Below are 17,249 nucleotides of genomic sequence, written 5' to 3'. Positions count from 1 at the left end.
TGCTCTTCCTTTTTTGCTGGAAAGATGAAGAATAATTAATTATCTGTGAAACGTTAAATGGTAAAAATGAACTCCTCTCCTGTTAGCAGTGTGGTAATAGAACGGATGGAAGAGCCTTGCTCGTGAGGTTACAGAGAAGGTGAGGCCTTTGGTGGGACACAAATCACCATCCCCAGGGCTCTGTGGGTCCCCTCAAACAATTGCATTTGTTCTGCAGGTGACCCCAACCAGTGCTGAACCCAGGCATCAGGGAAGTCTGCACCCCTAAAGACCAAAAGCAGCTGCAGGACCTCAACTTGCCTTAGGGTGAATTTTTGGGGGGTCCCCCCAGCCCTGTGCCATGGTCTCCATCATTGCTGCCATGTCCTCTTCACCTGGGTTTATACTGACTGGAGGCAATGCTTGTGGCAGCAAGAAATCCATTTCCCTAAACAGCTGGTGTGGGTCAGGAGAGCTCAGTAAAAATGAAATATTCCCTGTATGGGCTGGGTGGATGGATGGGAAAACTTGGGGCTGGCAATGGCATGGGGAGGGGGAAAAGGGGGCTTGGGGAATTGCCTGGCACAGGCTGTGGAGCTACCCCAGCTCAGACTCATGTGACACTGGGAAAATGGAAAACAAGGAGCTTTAGCTAAGGCTGGGCAAGGCTCAGATGCAATTTGATGGGCACTTGACTCTGCACCCACTGCACCCTTTTCATCCACTGTACAGTGGGACAGAAGTATCCCAAAATCCCATCATCCATCTATGCTGGCCTCATTTTTCACCAAGCACAAACCAACAATTAAGAAAGAATTAGGGAGCAATGCTGTTCCCCAGGGAGCCGAGGAAAACACGGCATCTTTCTCTCCCAGCTGCAACATTTTGGCTCCACGCACGCTCACCCCCATTTTCCTTCCCAGACCTCTCCATTCCCAATCCTTTGATGGCTCCTGCAAAGAATTGTTTGTTTTCTGTCAAAAGCAACAGCGGCTGAAGGCAGCCCCTCATTAGCAGTCCAGGTACATGCCTGGGGATGCATCAGGCAGATTAAAATTATTTGAATATCATAATATTAGAAACTTCAATTTGGCCTCAAAATGCTCATCTTCCAAGCCCTACCAGGGCTTTGCTGCATTAAACATTGATGGCGCTACTGGCGGATCAAAGTTTTGGGTTTAGAGCTGAAAGTGCTTTGCAGAAGAGCTGGCAGCACCCCCGGGATGAGAAGGATCCCGACTTCACTTCCAGCCCCGCTCCCACCACAGCCGTGGGGCTGGTGGCACGACGGGCAGTGCCACGGAGCTGGTGGCACGCTGCCCATGACGTGGGACTGGCTGCTGCTCTGCTCTCGGCTCCCCATGCCAAGCCATGCCATTCTTCATGGCAGGAATGATGCATGTCAGCAAAGCAGGACCTGGGATTAAAATTAAACCCCCACCGGAGCTGGCTGCGTGGGCTGTGTGTGCAGCGGGGCTGGCCGGGCTGTGGGGGATCCGGCGAGGCGAAGCCATCTGGGCTTTTGGAGGGATGGGGTTATTAAACAAAGAGGTGTTTTTTTTGGTTTTTTTTTTTGGGTTTTTTTTTTAATATATTTTTAACACCCGCAAGAGCCGTCCATCAGCCAACATGGAGCTGCTCGGTGCCGGTGCCAACACCATCTGCCCACTGCAGGGCTGGCTGCCCTCCGGGACCCCGAGGCAGGGGGCTGGGGAGGGGCTGTTGGAACACCACCATAAAGAATACCGGCCCCCCTCTGTGCTGTTCCGGGTCCAGGTGTCTCTGCTTGGAGGATGATGAGCCCAGCCCTAATTTGGGCTATTTAGGGATAGGGAAGAGGAGACTGGGGGAAGGGAGGTGGCTGTGGTGAGCGTGCTGTAGGGTGGGGAGGCAGGATATGGTGAGATGGACACCGAGCACATTTCCCACAGCCCTCGGTGGCTCCCGTCCCGAAGGGTTGTCGGGATTCGGGGAGGAAGAGAGGGTTAGGCGATCCCCCTCCCCCAGCCTTCATCGCCAGCTTTAGCGGGCGCCGCACTCGAAGAGTTACGGCGTGGGGGTGGGGTAGCAGGGAGGAGCCCCCCCTCCCAGCCTGCAGGATTGGAGGGCGCCTCGCTCGGAGAGTTACGGCGAGGGGTGGGTGGGGGAGGCCCCCCTTCATCCCTGGAATTAGCGAGCGCCTCACTTCGGGCATTACGGCCGGCCCCCCGCCCTGTCCCTGGGACTGGCGAGCGCCGCGCTCGGAGCATTACGGTGGGGGGGATTTGAGGGGGAGGCGAGCAGAGCCCCCCTCCCCACATCCCCGGCACTGGGTGTGCGCCGCGCTCGGAGCATTACGGCGAGGGGGGGCTGAGAGGGAGGCGGGGAGAGCCCCCCCGGTCCTTGGTTTGGTGTGCGCCGCGCTCGGAGCATTACGGCCCGCCCCCCTCCGCCGTCCCCGGTATCGGCGGGCGCCGCTCGGGGCGCCGCCGCCGCCGCCGCCGCGCCCGCAGCGGAGCTGTCCGCGGTGCTGACCGCCGCCGGCCATGGGCCCGCCGCCCGCGCTGCTCCTGCCGCTGCTCGCCGCGCTGCTCCGCGCCCCGGCACACGGTAAGCGCCGACCGACACCCCGGGTCATCCCCGCCGTGCACACCGACCACCCTTCGCTACCGGGTGGCCTCAACCCGCCTCCGTCGCCGTCAAACTTTGCCAACTCGTGCTCGCCCCCCGGTGCGGAGGGGACGCTCCCCGTTTTCCCCCGGTGAACCGAGAATCCCCCCTCCCCTTTATCCGCCCCACCGCCACCCCCTCCGGGGACGCGCACAGCGCTTTGCAGCCGGGCTGGTGCAACGCCGCCCCCGGCAGGCTCCGGCGGCAGCCCCTCTGCCGGTGTTACCGGCGGGGGCGCATCGCTGCACCGGGGGCTGGGAAGGCACGGCGGACCCGCTCCCGCGGTCACCGAGCCCTTCGAGCCACCCTCGGGCTGGCTGTGCCGCGAGCCGGTCCCTCCGTGCGGTCCCCACTGCCTCGTGGGGGGCACCAGGGGCATTTGGTTCTTTCCCCCTCTCTTCCCTGTTGGGGTGACCCCTCCAGCTCTGCGGGGGACACGGGGGACGCAGGGGTGCCGGGTGCTGGTTTGCCAAGGAGAGCAGCCAACACCCAGCTCGGCTCCTTGTCTCTGCCACCCGTGGGGCACCAGCAGTCTCGATGCCTCGTGGCTCCGCTGCCCCAAAAATAGGATTGGGGACCCTCCAAGGCTTGGGGACATCTGTCAGGGATTGGGGTGCCCCGGAGCACTGTGGCCATGCATGGGGCGATGGGCGGGTCGTGGTCCAGCCCTGCTGGCCCCGGTGGGATGCGGGATGTGGGCACCGGCTGCAGGCAGCAGCCGTGCGGGGAGTTACATAAACTCCCCATCTGGCAGCGGAGCCCAGCCGGGGAAGGGCGCCGTGGCCCTGCGCCCGCTGCTATTCCCAGCTCGCTCTGCCGCCTGGGGCTGCTGCCACAGCCTTCTTTCTTGGGAAAGGGAGTGGATGGGGACAGCAAGTGGGGCAATGCCATAGCACCCCCATCTCCTGCCCTGCTGGGGGGGCAGCAAAACTGGAATGGGGGGTCCATATCGCTGGCTCTGTCCTGGGAGCAGGGCAGATTTCCCCCAAGGGAGGCTGGTGCTTACTGTGTCAGTTTAGTGATTTCTAATGAGCAATTACCTCTAGTCAGTCCCCTAATTTCTGAATATCAATAAAGTTAATTAAACACTGCATGTGCATTTCCCAGAGTCTTAAATGTAGGGATGCCCGAGGAGGTGCTGAGCTTCTCCCAGGGCTGGGACCCATGGGGTCCTGTCCACCCTGTATCCCCTCACCATGTACTGGGAGCTGCCTGTGTGGCTCGTGCCTCAAGCTCCCCATCCTCCATCAGGCAGGGCTCCCAGGGGTTCCATGCAGCAGTGCCATGCTCAGTGTCACTGTGGCCTTGACTTGGCATCGATGGGCTGGTGCATGATGGGGGTGAGCTGTGGATCAGAGGGACATGGGGTCAGGGAGTCTTGGACCTCTCATCCAGGTTGGGGAACTTTATGATGTGGTCTGAGTGGTGGCAGTGCAGGGTCTGATCTTGTCTCTCTCCAGCCCCAGCTGTGGGGCACCACCAGGCCCTGGTGTCCACAGGGATTTGCCCCAGCAGAAAGTGGGGTCTGGACCCCATGGCACAGGTGAAGCCAAGGGGTACGATGCCAGGCACAGCTCTATCAACCCTGCCCCACTGCAGCCCCTTGCCCCAGCTCTCCAAAGCTATGGCAGGCCAGGCATTTTTTTGTGGAGGTCATCTTAGCCATGCTGGAGGGAGCTCCTTGTAATTTGGGGTCCTGGCAGCCTGTGGCATTAGGAAGCAGCACAGGCTGTGGCAGGGGCACAGGGCCTGGCTGTGCCCCCATGAGCTGTGCCACAGCATCCAGCATCAGCCAGATGCACTGTGCCCATTGGGGTGATGTTTTTGGGGGACACGGTGCCCCTGGGGATGTGGGTGCTGGCTGGGGTCTCAGTGTGAGGAGTGGGCCGGGGAAGGAGGCAGGCGCCTGCTCCAGTAATTACCGGCGTGTGCGCTCGTGCCCTGCGTGCCTCGGAGGAGTTCGTCACCGCCACGCTGCCGTGCCGCCAGGCCAGGATTATCTGGATAATGCTCTTAAGCCAGGGAGCGGGAGGGCAGGGCTGTCCCGAGGGGATGTGGGGCACAGGCTGAGCCAAGCACCCCCACCATTGCCCGGGAGCCAGCCCGGTTGCCGCAGGGATCGTCTGTGGGTTTGCAGGGGCGGGGATGAATTCAGCGCAGGGTGCTGTGCCAGGCAGGGCTGCCAGGCAGAACCAGAGCAGTGGGAGAGTGGGGGAAAATGGGGTGCAAAGAAGCTTGGGCAAGGACATGACAAGGGCACCCCCGGGCTTGGTTTGGAGCAGCAGAGAGCCCCCACCCCTCCCTGTGCTGCTGGTGGGACCCCCCAGGCTGGCACGGGGCTCCTGGAGCTGTTGCTCCCTGCGTGCAGCCTCTGCTGGGGTGGGGGCTGAGGCTGACCCTGGCTGTGGGGTCCCCTGGGAGCACCAACAGCCCTCGGGGGAGGCAGATGAAGTTGTGTCTCCAGTGGCTCTGACGGGAGAGGATAATTTCGCCTCCAATCAATTCTTTAAATGCGCACAATTGAAAGATTGCCTCTGAAAGCTGCCTATAACCAGGGAGGTAATGGATTCCCTCCAGTCGCAGGCAGGAGCTCGGGAGTGGCAGCAACCCTTCCTCCTGCTGCTGGGGAGATGGGGATGACCAGAGGACCAGCACTGCTCCCACCACGAGCAACCTCGGGTGGGTAAAGGGGCTGCCTGGACCCCTCAGAGGCAGCTGGGGATGCCTCTATCTGCCGGGCTCACTGCCAGCCTGCCCTGTGCTGAGACCTGGCACTGCTTGTCACATCCTCTGAGGTGCCAGGGGGTCCCATTGGCCAAGGCTCGGGATCTGCTCGGCCCCCAGCCTGCAGGAGAAGCGGCAGGAGCCAGCCTGCACGCTCGCTGTGCCAGTAGGAATTATTACATATATAATTTAAATGCAGTAACGAGCTGTGCTGAAGGGATCAAATATTAATCAGCTGCAAGAGCGCTGCTCTGACCCTGTGAAAATGGAGAGAGGTGCTTGAAATGCCAGATCAGCCAGTAGTGGGCGATGAGCGAGGTGATGCTTGGGCAGGGCAGGCTCTGGTGGTCCCCAGATACCCTGGGGGGTTGGCAGCAAGGGGCAATATTGGCTGTAAGATCAGCCCTGGATGGCTTCTAGAACTGGCTGGTTCATCCTGCAGGAGAAGCAGTGCTTCGGCAGGATGTGGGGCTGGCTGAAGAGACAGAGTGCTGGGGGCAGCTGAAATGCTGGCTGTGGCAGGAGCAGGCGGCGATGGGAGGGGACGGTGTCTGCAGGAAGTATGACATGGCTGAGCAGCCCAGCGCGGAGCCCGACAAGCAGCTCTCGCTCGCCTCCCGCAACCGATTTCAATTACTGTCTCTGGCAGTGGGCGGAGGGAAGGGGAGACAGGAGCTGGGTGGGCAGCGTGGCCCTGCTCACCCTGCCCGACTCCTGCCCACGCTGGGCAGGCGTCCCCAGCACCCAGGGGTGCCCCGAGGGCTGGGTGCTCCTCTGCCGCCCCGAGGGGTGAGCTGTCCTGGGTCCTGAGGGAGACCAGAGCTTGCACAGAGCTCCACGGGGGCCTGGCACCGACATCACGGCCACTGTGGGGTGGCACAGAGCGGGTGCTGCCCAGCCATGGGGTATTCATCGCAGGAAAGCCTGGGGGAGGGGCTGGAGGGGCTGAATTAGGTGCTGTGAGCCCAGCGAAGGGGGACATGGCACCGCACAGCGCTTGGGTCTGAAATAGCAGCAGACATACAATTTATCACCGCTGCTGCCAAGCAGGGAAATTGCTGTAGAAACCCATTAGCTCCTCAGGGAGAGCGGGGAAGGGGGATTACATGGGCTGTGGGTGGCGAGGAGGGGACAAGGGCACCGTTGGCATCACCAGGTGGGAAGGGAGGAAAGCCCCAGGGATGGGCACCCAGCTGCCCGCTGGGTTCTGCCCTGGTGCCCAGCCGGTGTCAGTGGTGCTCCGTGTGTCAGCCGGCGCTCGGCCGCCGCGATGCTCCAGGGAACCAGTTGCGGTGATGTGACATGTGTCAGCGGGTAAATGACTGTTCAATTCAAGGAGAATTGCAAAACATACAAGGTCAAACGCTTCCCCGCCAGCGCTGCCATGAATATTAAAGCTGAGCTCCTCTGGTAGCTGCCAGGGCTGGCGGCCGCACCCGCCAGCAGTGTCCCCGGGCACCGGAGCAGCCCTTTGGGTCCCCACTCCGGCTGCTCTAACAGTCTCAGCTTGGCCGTGGGCATCTGGGGTCACTGGTGGTGCCAGTGTGGAGGTGGCCATGGGGTGGCAGGACGTGGATGCCAGCATCCGTGCCAGCTTGCCATGCTGGGTGCCAGTGGTTTGTCTGTGGTGACAGCTGGGTGGCAGAGGAGCTTGCTGCACGGTGCCCACCTCCACACCATCTGTGTGCCCCTGCCTGCATCCACCCACCCACCCACGCCTGCATCCGCCCACCCAGCCTGCCTACATCCCGACAATGGCTGAATTCCCACGCTGCCTACACCTGCCCACCCACCACCTGCACCCACCTGTATTCCCTGCCTGCTCCTGCCCACGCTGCCTTCACACCTGGAAGCAAGCCCTGCTCCCTGCCTGAGGTCCTCAGGGCCACCGGGGCAGGGGGCAGGTAGGGATCTGACATCAATAAGGTGTGTTCCCTCTCCTGTTGTGGGGGCTGGAGGCGGTGGGACAGGGAGGCTGTGGGTGGGGGAGCATGGTGTTGGCTGCCTGACAGCTCATTCATCACAGCTGCTGGCCCTGACCATGGGGGCAAAGCCAGATTGGATTCTAAATTAGAAAATAAACCTAGAATCTTGTGAGGCCCAGCCCCTGCCCTCACCCTGTGCCAGTCACCCGCCTGCCTGCACCTCCCACCTTCCCCCTCCTACAGATGGGGAAACTGAGGCATGGAACACCACTGTGCCAGGGCACTGTGATGCTCCTGGGGCCACCGAGGGCCCTGCCCTGTCTCCTCCCTGAGTCGGGCGCTCTGTTATTGCTGTCTTGGCGGGCAGCATCGATCGGGGCTCCCTGGGCGGCCTCGTGCTGCCTTATTTATTTATTTGTGACAGCAGGCAGCATCGATTCCTGCCGGGGGGGGCCTCCGCCCACCGCAGCCGGATTAGTCTCTGGCATCTCCCGGCTGCTGTTAATAAACTCCCACCCGCCAAAGCCAATGGAAGGGATTAGGACCCCATCCTGGCTGTGACCATGGCCAGTATGCCGAGGGACCCCAACAGGTACATGGCCACTGGGGGCTTGACAGCCCCTTTGCCCACCCCGAGTTCAGCGGGGTCGCTGTTGGGTGCCAGGGCCCAGAGGGGTGTGTGCTGGGTAGCCAGTCCCATGTCAGCAGTCCCTGGTCACCTTGGGGACATGGGAGGGACATAGCTGTGGCTCTGGAGATAAGCTGCTTAGAGACATCTGTGGAGGTGGAGGATCCAATACTGTGGTGTTCACGGGGCATGGGTGGCAGCAGCTGGGCACCCGCTGCCTTCCCACGGTGTCCTGAACATCCTGCATCCCCAGAGGGCCAAGAGTCCCAAGCATGCCCTGGTGCCAAGAGCATTCTGCGGTACCCGGAGCCCCACACAGAGCCCAGGGCAGTGCCTGGTGCCAAAACTGCCCAGCCCAGGGTGCTCAGTGTCCAGATGGGACCTGTTGTAGGATCCTTGCTATGAGGCCTGACCTTAGCCAGTAGCTTCCATGGGGACCACCGTGCCCCCAGCACCCCGGGCAGGTGAGATGCTCGTGGACAGGAGTGTCCAGGGGGCTGGGTGGGCACCTCTAGCCCAGCCTTCACCACACAGGACAGTGCTGGTGGTGCAGGGCCCAGCCCTGAGCGCTAATCTGCTATTAAAGCCCATCCGAGATTTTGGTGCCCTTCAGTATAAACTCATTAACTTTTATGTTCTAATAAACGGATCCCATTAAAATATAATTCCGGCCTTGCTGGGGGGCAAACAAACCCCTTGGAGCTGGTGCAGGCAGGTATCCCTGCTGTGCCTCTGTGTCCAGGGCATTATCATTGTCCCGGCGCGATGGCATGGGGGTGGTGGGGACAAGGGGTGGGTAGCAGCGATGTGAGGACGCCTGCCAGCACCCAGCAGCTCCCCACTACGCCGCACACCCAAGATAATGTCTCTTAATAGTCCCTTAAAAGCAGCAGTCGCAGAGTAATTAATCTTCGCGGGGCCCTGCCCTGCTACGGATAGGGATAATTACCCGGTAATTGGCAGTATCGTGTCATCAGTGCCTGTGCACGGCGGCAAGACGTGCCCACGCTACCGTGGCCTCAGAGGGATGCTGGGTGTCACCATGGCACCCCCGTGGCACTGCCGTGGCACTGAGCTGTGCCCAGCAGGAGAGGGGACGGTGCTGTGCCAGATCCAGGAGCGGGAGATGCTGGGTGACTCATTAGGGCTGATTAAATTCTTTTATTTTTGGTCTAAAGGCCGTAAGCTGCTGGGCTGGGCATGCTGGGGATTTGTTCAGGGGCTAATGCCTGGGAGGGACACGGGGCTGCGACAGGGGAATCCCTATGGCTGGGGGTGGGAGAGGGGGGAGCATCGATGGGATGGGGGGCTCCCTAGAGACTCACACTGCTCAGGGACAGCCTGGCTGGAAAGAAGCTGAGCTCTCTGGCAGCCTGCAGAAGGGTGCAAGTGTCCAGGCTCCCGTGACATTTCTGGCACATGTGGTCATGGTAGTCACCTGCATGTCTGCGCCCTGGGAATATGCAGAGCCAGGAGAACCTTGGCACGGGATGGCCACTTCTGTGGTGAAGGATAACCTGTCCCTGGGATCAGGGATACCCAGTCCCTGGGCTGTCCCCATCCGGGCTGGCTCACAGGAGGAGTGGGCACCCCTTCACATGGTACATGCTGCAGATGTGCATTAATTAGCCGGGGTTTAATTGCTAGGGCTGCCCCAGTGAAGGGTATGCTGGGGACAGGGTGTCGCAGTCCCACTGTGTGTGGCTGATGCACTTGTTTGCCATCCTGGTTTTGGGGGAATATTGGTGTGCAGGGAAGCGTTAGCCCTTGGAGCAGCACTGGCCTGTGGGGCAGGGCTGGTCCATGGGAAGTGTTGGTCCCCAGAGCAGCACAGGTCTGTGGCAATGCACCAACATCACTCCCCAGAGCTGCATCCACACCTGATACAGCGCCAGTCCGTGTCCAGGCCCTGGTCCCAGGTGCCACTGAGGGCACAGTGTTGGTCTGTGATGAAGCATCACTCCCTGATGCATCACCAGTCCCCCGTTCCCTGTCAGTCCCCAACACAGCATCAGTCCACAGGTTCCCCAGCATCCCAAAATCTTTCCTCCCTCCAGGCTTCAATGGGCTGGCGAGGAAGACAGGGGAGAGCGCTGAGGTGGAGCCGACGGCGCTGCCCACGCCGGCGGAGCGGGAGGCAGAGGCTCGCTTTGTGAGCACGGCGCCCACGCTCAAGATCCTCAACCACCACCCGCTGCTGGAGGACCTGCTGCATGAAGCCTTCCTGAAGAAGGACTACCTGGCCCAGGCGCCATTCCTGCCTGCTGGCGCCGGCCCCCTCCTCCCTGCCGGTGCCCTCCAGCCGGCCCCCGGTCCTCCAGAACCCGAGCCCTCACCCCGCACCCCTGCCCTGCCCCGTCCCGCCTTCCCCACTGACCCGCTGACCACGCCAGCAGGGCACCCTGGGCCATGGGGGGAGGCGTGGGGGGCTGTGCCAGGTGCGGACCCCTCGTGGGTCCCGTCTGGGGTGCCAGAGTCAAGCACTGCATCCCCCAGCCAGGCACCCACCACGGCTGGCACATCCCTGGCACCCCGAGCTGGGGCCACTGTGGTGCCTGGGGATGAGGAGGGGACCACCACCACCTCCACCATCACCACCACCACTGTCACCACACTGCAGGGGCCAGGTGAGCACCAGGGAGGGAGTCAGGTGGAACTATGGTGAAGTGAGGCTAAGCTGGGGTTTCTTCTGTCACCAGCTCCCTGCAACAGGACACTGGCGGGTCCCGAGGGCTGGCTGGTGTCCCCAGAGCCAACCAGTGTCCCCTATGATGGCAGCCTGGACTGCACCTACAGCATCTCTGTCTACCCTGGCTATGGTGTGGAGCTCAAGGTGAGCTGAGGGCTGAGGGTGGGCCAGGGTGGCAAGTGCCTGCAGACAAGTGTGGCATGTCCCCTACTCTGTGTCACGGCTGTGTGTCTGTGCAGGGTGCAGCGAACACATGGTCTTGTCCCTGTCCTTGTCCCCATTCCTGTGTCCCTAAGCCAAGAGAGCTGGCTCAGGACACTGCCTACCCTCAGGCCCCGGCACAGGGATGTGGGTACATGAGCTGGTGGGATGCCCCAGGATGCTCCGTGCCCACCAGCTGCTGTGGCTGGCACCCATCACAAAGAAGTGCTGTGAGATTTAATTAACTAAGCCCTAATGGAGAAGGTGTGAGCAGTGCCAGCAGGTGCCATGCTGTGCTGCAGGGCCAGGAACACCCAGCACCCATCTGCCAGGAGCAGAGGCTGACAGCAAACCCTGCTGTGCTGAGGCCTTGCGCTGCTCCTGACAGTGGCAAATGGCCACATGTCCCTATCTCTGCTGAGGCCACCACAGGGCAGTGCAGTAGCTTGTGGACAGCTGGTGGTGAGCCAGAGGCAGCATGTCCACCACCAGCCCTGCTCCAGCCCACACTCACCAGTGCTGCTGCTCCTCACCATGCAGCATGGCTTAATTAGCATCATTAATAGCAAATTGCTCCAGAGGGCGAGGCTGGCTGTCTGCAAGGCTGCCAGCGTGGGCCTGGCTGTGCTGTGGTGCTCTGGCAGAGCCGCTCTGGCAGGGCCCGGCTGCTCTTGGCGTGGGGATGATTTATGGCACTGCTAACCATGTTTGAAAGGTGCTGCCATGCACAGACAAGCTCCAGCGGGCTATCGACCGCAGAGAAGCCACTCAAGGACCAGCTCCGAGCCAGGTGCCAGGTGATGCTGCGGTGGTGACACTTGTGTCCCCTGCAGGTAGAGAACATCAGCCTGGCAGAAGGGGAGACACTGACGGTGGAGAGTGCGGGAGGCCTGGAGCCCAACCTCCTGGCCAACGAGTCCTTCCTGCTGCGGGGCCAGGTCATCCGCAGCCCAGCCAACCTCCTCACCCTCCGCTTCCAGAGCCCCCGGCCCCCCAGCCCTGGTTCCTACCACTTTCACTACCAAGGTATGGGGCTCAGGCCCCTCTGTATCCTCTGGGAGCTTCCCTGCCAGCGTGGTGCTAATCTGAATTGTGGCGAAGCACCAGGAGTTTATCTGTGTTTTAAGTGGGCACTGACTAGGTGAGGAACGCTCATGGAGAGCTAATTGGCCTTAGCAGTTACAGATTCATTGAGCGTAGTTCTCGGTAGCCATAGGCACTGTGTCACTCAAGCCCTGCCACACACAGGCATTTCCAGGGCTCTGGGGAGGCAGTTTCTGGGTTCTGGGGGGGGGTCCATTGCTCCTCAGCCTTGGTAACACCACCACCTGCCCCCAGCCTACCTGCTGAGCTGCCCCTTCCCGGCACGGCCGGCTTTCGGGGAGGTCTCGGTCAGCAGCCTGCACCCTGGTGGGGACGCCCGTTTCCGCTGCTCCACGGGATACCAGCTGCAGGGTGCCCGACGCCTCGTCTGCCGCAACGCCACCCGCCCCTTCTGGAGCGCCCGCGAGCCCCTCTGTCTCGGTAAGCACCAGCACCACGGGGACACGGGACAGCTGGCATGGCAGTGTCACCCACTGATGAGGCTCTCCCGCAGCGGCGTGTGGCGGGGTGGTCCGGAACGCCACAGTGGGACGCATTGTCTCGCCCGGCTTTCCCGGGAACTACAGCAACAACCTGACCTGCCACTGGCTGCTGGAAGCGCCAGATGGCCACCGCCTGCACCTCCACTTCGAGAAGGTGTCACTGGCAGAGGACGATGACAGGTTTGGCTCTGGAGCAAACTGGGGGGGCTAGGGGTGTAGGGGCAGCCCCTCACAGGGCCATGTTCAGAGATGAGTGCTCTTGGCTATATCCAAGGATGGGTGCCATTGGCCATATCCCAGGACAGGATCTGCCATGAATGGGTGCCCTTAGTCATATTTAAGGATGGGTGTTGCTCGCCATGGCCAAGTGTGGCTACCTTTGGCCATTGGCCATAGTCAAGCATAGGTGCTGTTGGCCATATTCAAGGAAGATAACCTCTGGCCATGCCCAAGGATGGGGCTGTTGGAAATAGCTGGGGTTGGATGCTACCATCCATGCCCAAGCGTGGCTGCTGTTGGCCATGGCCAGCAGTGCACCCTGCCCTTGTCGTGCCTTGTCAGGCTCATCATCCGCAACGGCAACAACGTGGAGGCGCCGCCGGTGTACGACTCCTACGAGGTGGAGTACCTGCCCATCGAGGGGCTGCTCAGCACCGGGCGCCACTTCTTCGTGGAGCTCACCACTGACAGCAGCGGGGCCGCTGCGGGCATGGCGCTGCGCTATGAGGGTATGGGGCCAAGGGTGTAACGGGTGACCCAAACATCCCTGTGCCCACCTGGCCCCTGCAGACCTTTGCCCCTGTGCCTGCAGCCTTTGAGCAGGGGCATTGCTACGAGCCCTTCGTCAAGTATGGGAACTTCACGGCCAGTGATCCCCGGTACCCCGTGGGCACCACGGTGGAGTTCAGCTGCGACCCTGGCTACACGCTGGAGCAGGGCTCCACCATCATCGAGTGTGTCGACCCCAGTGACCCGCAGTGGAATGAGACAGAACCAGCGTGCCGTGGTGGGTGCTGGTGCTAGAAGGTGCTGGGGTTTGCTATGGATGGGGCATGAGAGATACTGCAGCCACCGTGCTGTTGAGTGTGATGGAGCTGAAGGACATGGTGGTTGCTGGATGTGGGATGCTGGAGTGGGTGCTGTGGCAGGTGCCCCGTGGCAGTGCCAAGCCCGGTGTGTGCCCACAGCGGTGTGCAGCGGGGAGCTGACGGACACGGCTGGAGTGGTGCTGTCACCCAACTGGCCAGAGGCATATGGCAAGGGCCAGGACTGCATCTGGGGGCTGCACGTGGAGGAGGACAAGCGCATCATGCTGGACGTCCGCGTGTGAGTGCAGGGATGGGCCGGGATGGGATGGTGGGATGGCGGATCTGTGCACTCCCTGCTCTCACGGCCCCACTGCCCCAGGCTGCGGCTGGGCTCAGGGGACATGCTGACGTTCTACGATGGGGATGACCTGACGGCACGCATCCTGGGCCAGTACACGGGCGCCCGTGGCCGCTTCAAGCTCTATGCATCCACTGCCGATGTCACCGTCCAGTTCCAGTCTGACCCTGGTGCTGGTGCCTTTGCCTATAGGCAGGGCTTTGTCATCCACTTCTCCGGTGAGGCCCATGGCGGGACAGTGCCCCTGGTGTCTGCAGTGTCCCCACTGCCCTGCTCAGCCTTCCATGCCCACAGAGGTCCCCCGTAATGACACCTGCCCTGAGCTGCCGGACATTGCCAATGGCTGGAAGACGTCCTCACAGCCAGAGCTTCTCCATGGCACTGTGGTCACATTCCATTGCTACCCCGGCTTCCAGCTGACTGGCACTGACCTCCTGATGTGTCACTGGGACCTGACGTGGAGCGGTGACCTGCCCTCCTGCGAGCGGGGTGAGTGGTGCCCACCAGTGACCCCCTGCCCTGCAGCACATCCCCAGTCACCATCACCATCGGTCACTCCTGCCTGCAGTGACAACCTGCCGGGACCCTGGGGATGCTGAGCACAGCCGCAGGGTGGTCTCCAACCCTAAATTCCCGGTGGGAGCCACTGTGCAGTACGTCTGTGACAAGGGCTACGTCCTGGCGGGCGCCGGGACCCTCACCTGCCACGACCGCGCTGCGGGGGGACCCAAGTGGAGTGACCGCCTCCCCAAGTGCATCCGTGAGTTGGGCGTCCCCTCCTCGGGCTTATCCCCCAAGCCGAGGGCGAGCGCTGACGCCACCGTACCACTGCCTCGCAGCGGAGACGTACGAGCCCTGCCACAACCCCGGTGTGCCGGCGGGCGGACGGCAGAACCCGGAGCGGCGGCTGTACCCGGCGGGAGCCACCCTACACTTCTCCTGCACCGCTGGCCGGGCGCTGCTGGGTGAGAGCAGCCTGCGCTGCCTGCCCGGACACCCCTCACGCTGGAGCGGCTCCCCTCCCATCTGCAAGGCGGGTGAGACCACCACCCCTCACCCCAACACCCCGCCGGCACCGCTCAGCACCCCACTTCTCACCCCTGGTGTTGGTTTCTTTCTTCCACCTCCTCCAGCCTCCTACGATGAGTTTTACAGCAACCGCAACCTGGATGGTAAGGGCGAGGGTGTTTTGGGGTGCCAGAGCGTGGAGGGGCACCCAGGGTGCGGCCGATGTGGGGTGTCCCCTGGGTGAGCCCCCAACTGTCCCTCCCGGACAGCTGTGGCCAAGGCCGTGCCCTCGGGGACAACGCTGGAGGGCACCAACGTTGCCATCGCTGTCTTCCTGCCCGTGCTAGTGGTGGCCCTGCTCATCGGGGGCATTTATCTCTACTTCTCCAAGTGAGTGGCCCGCTGGCCCCTGTCACCCCGTGCGGCCCCGTGGCCCCCCACTGCCCACTCCAGCTGCCCTTTCCCCACAGGCTCCAGGGGAAGCCAGCCCTGCAGCTGCCCCTTGCTGGCTCCCACCCCTATGACCATATCACCGTGGAGTCGGCTTTTGACAATCCCACCTATGAGACAGGAGTAAGTACTGGCCCCCACAGCCCCCTGCTGGGGCTGGGCACCCTGGGGACCCTGCATTGCATGGGCCACCTGTGCCAGGGGCTGTGCATGGGCTGGGGCAAGTGTGGGATGGGGTGATGTATTCCAGGAACCACACATTATTTAGGACATGCATCCAGGAACGACACAGGGGATGGGACATGCACCCAGAGACCACCCATGGGATGATGTATCTATCAGGATGGACATCCAGTTGGGGACCACACACAGGACGGAACATCGACCCAGGGACGACACGTGGGGTGGGATATCCATCTAGGCACCACACATTAGTTCAGACAACCGTCCAGGGACCACACACACTATCTGGGGTATCCATCCAAGGACCATGTACACGATGGACACTGATCCAGGACCCATGTATGGGATGGGACACACATCCCCAGGGCCATCTGTAGTCTGGGATGTGCCCCCAGGTCCTTATGGGATGGGAGATGCCCTATCCCTGTCCCAGGCACCCCGTTGCACTGCCGAGTGTCCAACCCCTTGCAGTCTGTTTTCTTTGCAGGACACGAGGGAATATGAGGTGTCCATCTAGGTGTGGGCAGCGTGGAGCTGGGCGCTACAGCCACCCCTCCCGGGCCCCCCCGTGCCCACCGGCCCCCGGCACGGGCTGGGAACACCTCTCCCAAGGAGACTCAAGCCGAGCGCTTGGCAGGACCCCACCTGGGCACCGGCCACCCCCCTGCCACCCAAAAACCACCCAGACCCCGGCGGGATCTGCCCGAGCCCCACTGTCACCCAGCCCCCCGCACCGGGCTCGTGAGAGGCTGAGCCAGTGGGGGTCCCTGGACCCCATCCTGCCCCCCCGGCCCCTGGGCCAGCGAGGGTCCCTGCACCCTGCCCTGCCCTTCGGGCTCCATCCTTCCCCCCAGTCCCCCGCAGGGGGAAAGCAGCAGCCCCCACCGTCCCTGCGGCGGATGAGTGACACAGGCAGGGGGAGCAGCGCTGTGGGGACCCCCAGGTAAGGACAGGGCTCCCCGGGGCTGAGGCGGGGAGGGGACAAAGCCCCGGGGCGTGGGCGAGGGGCTTGGGTGGCCCATGTGGGTGCCCCCCCCCGCCCTCGCCCCCCACCCAGCACAGGGCTGGTCCCCCCGCAACCCTGTGTCTCCCACCGCCGCCACGCAGGGACGTGTCCCTCCCGTGTCCCCAGCATGCTGCGTGTCCCCCCGGCCCCCGCTTGCTTCGCCCTCACCGGGGGGGTCCCTTCCGCCACCAGCGTGTCCCCAGCGCGCCCCGGCACTCCAGCGCGGCCAGACCCGGAGTGACGGGGCGGGCAGGGCCACGGGGCACGGCTGTGCCCCCCGCCACCGCCGCGTCCCGCCCGGGCTGGTGACCCCGGCCCCCGCCGCCCCCTCGATCTGGAGGGGACACCGCCCCCCTCCCCATCTTTTGGTTGTTTCATTAATAAAAACTGGTGTTTTAGAAGAAGCGATGGCGTCTTCCTCAGCGGGGCCGGGCAGCTTGGAGTGGGGATACACCCACACACACCCCCCAGCGTGGGCCCTGAGCCCACCCCACAGCTACCCCGATGACACCCGAGCCCCACGCCCTCCCCTCCCGTGCGCTCCGGAGCGGGGGGGGGACACTGCCGCTTTAAGAGGCGCGGCCTCTACCGGGGTGACGTCACAACCAGAGACCGCGCCCCCGCCACCCCGGCGCGCCCCCTGCCGACCGGCGCGTGTCCCGCCGCCCCGCCCCGCGCCGTTACGTCACTGACGTCCCCGCTGCCCCGCCCGCTCGCTGGAACGTGACTACCGCCACGCGCCTGCGCGGGAAGAGGGCGGAGAAGGGGCGGGGCGGGGCGGAGTCGCGCGGGGAGGCGCTTCGCGCACGCGCAGTGGCTCCGCGTGCGTCCCGCC

General features: G+C 62.8%; 1 protein-coding gene across 2 annotated transcripts; it reads left to right on the top strand.

Moving 5' to 3' along the window:
- The first annotated feature begins 2,248 nt into the window (after positions 1–2,248).
- Positions 2,249–16,818, top strand: SEZ6 (seizure related 6 homolog). 2 transcript variants are annotated; one of them, XM_068210467.1, is made up of 17 exons: positions 2,249–2,568; positions 9,963–10,532; positions 10,605–10,738; positions 11,629–11,821; positions 12,134–12,319; positions 12,393–12,561; positions 12,943–13,109; positions 13,193–13,387; positions 13,569–13,707; positions 13,789–13,985; positions 14,062–14,256; positions 14,336–14,527; positions 14,607–14,804; positions 14,901–14,939; positions 15,045–15,165; positions 15,246–15,348; positions 15,880–16,818. In XM_068210467.1, the coding sequence occupies exons 1-17, from the start codon at positions 2,505–2,507 to the stop codon at positions 15,910–15,912; spliced, it is 2,895 nt and encodes a 964-aa protein (XP_068066568.1). In that variant the 5' UTR covers positions 2,249–2,504; the 3' UTR covers positions 15,913–16,818. The 2 variants fall into 2 exon arrangements, with proteins under 2 accessions (XP_068066568.1, XP_068066569.1); XM_068210468.1 differs by having other exon boundaries at positions 2,250–2,568; positions 15,896–16,818.
- The last annotated feature ends 431 nt before the right edge of the window (positions 16,819–17,249 follow it).

Source organism: Anomalospiza imberbis, chromosome 20 (assembly GCF_031753505.1).
Source record: "Anomalospiza imberbis isolate Cuckoo-Finch-1a 21T00152 chromosome 20, ASM3175350v1, whole genome shotgun sequence".
NCBI lineage: Eukaryota > Metazoa > Chordata > Aves > Passeriformes > Viduidae > Anomalospiza > Anomalospiza imberbis.
This window is presented reverse-complemented; position numbering and strand designations above follow the sequence as displayed.

Coding starts and splice junctions, on each gene's coding strand:
- SEZ6 (XM_068210467.1), top strand. CDS start 2,505: ATGGGCCCGCCGCCCGCGCTGCTCCTGCCGCTGCTCGCCGCGCTGCTC. Junction 13,986..14,061: donor CTTTGTCATCCACTTCTCCG/GTGAGGCCCATG, acceptor CCATGCCCACAG/AGGTCCCCCGTAATGACACC. Junction 14,940..15,044: donor CAGCAACCGCAACCTGGATG/GTAAGGGCGAGG, acceptor CCTCCCGGACAG/CTGTGGCCAAGGCCGTGCCC.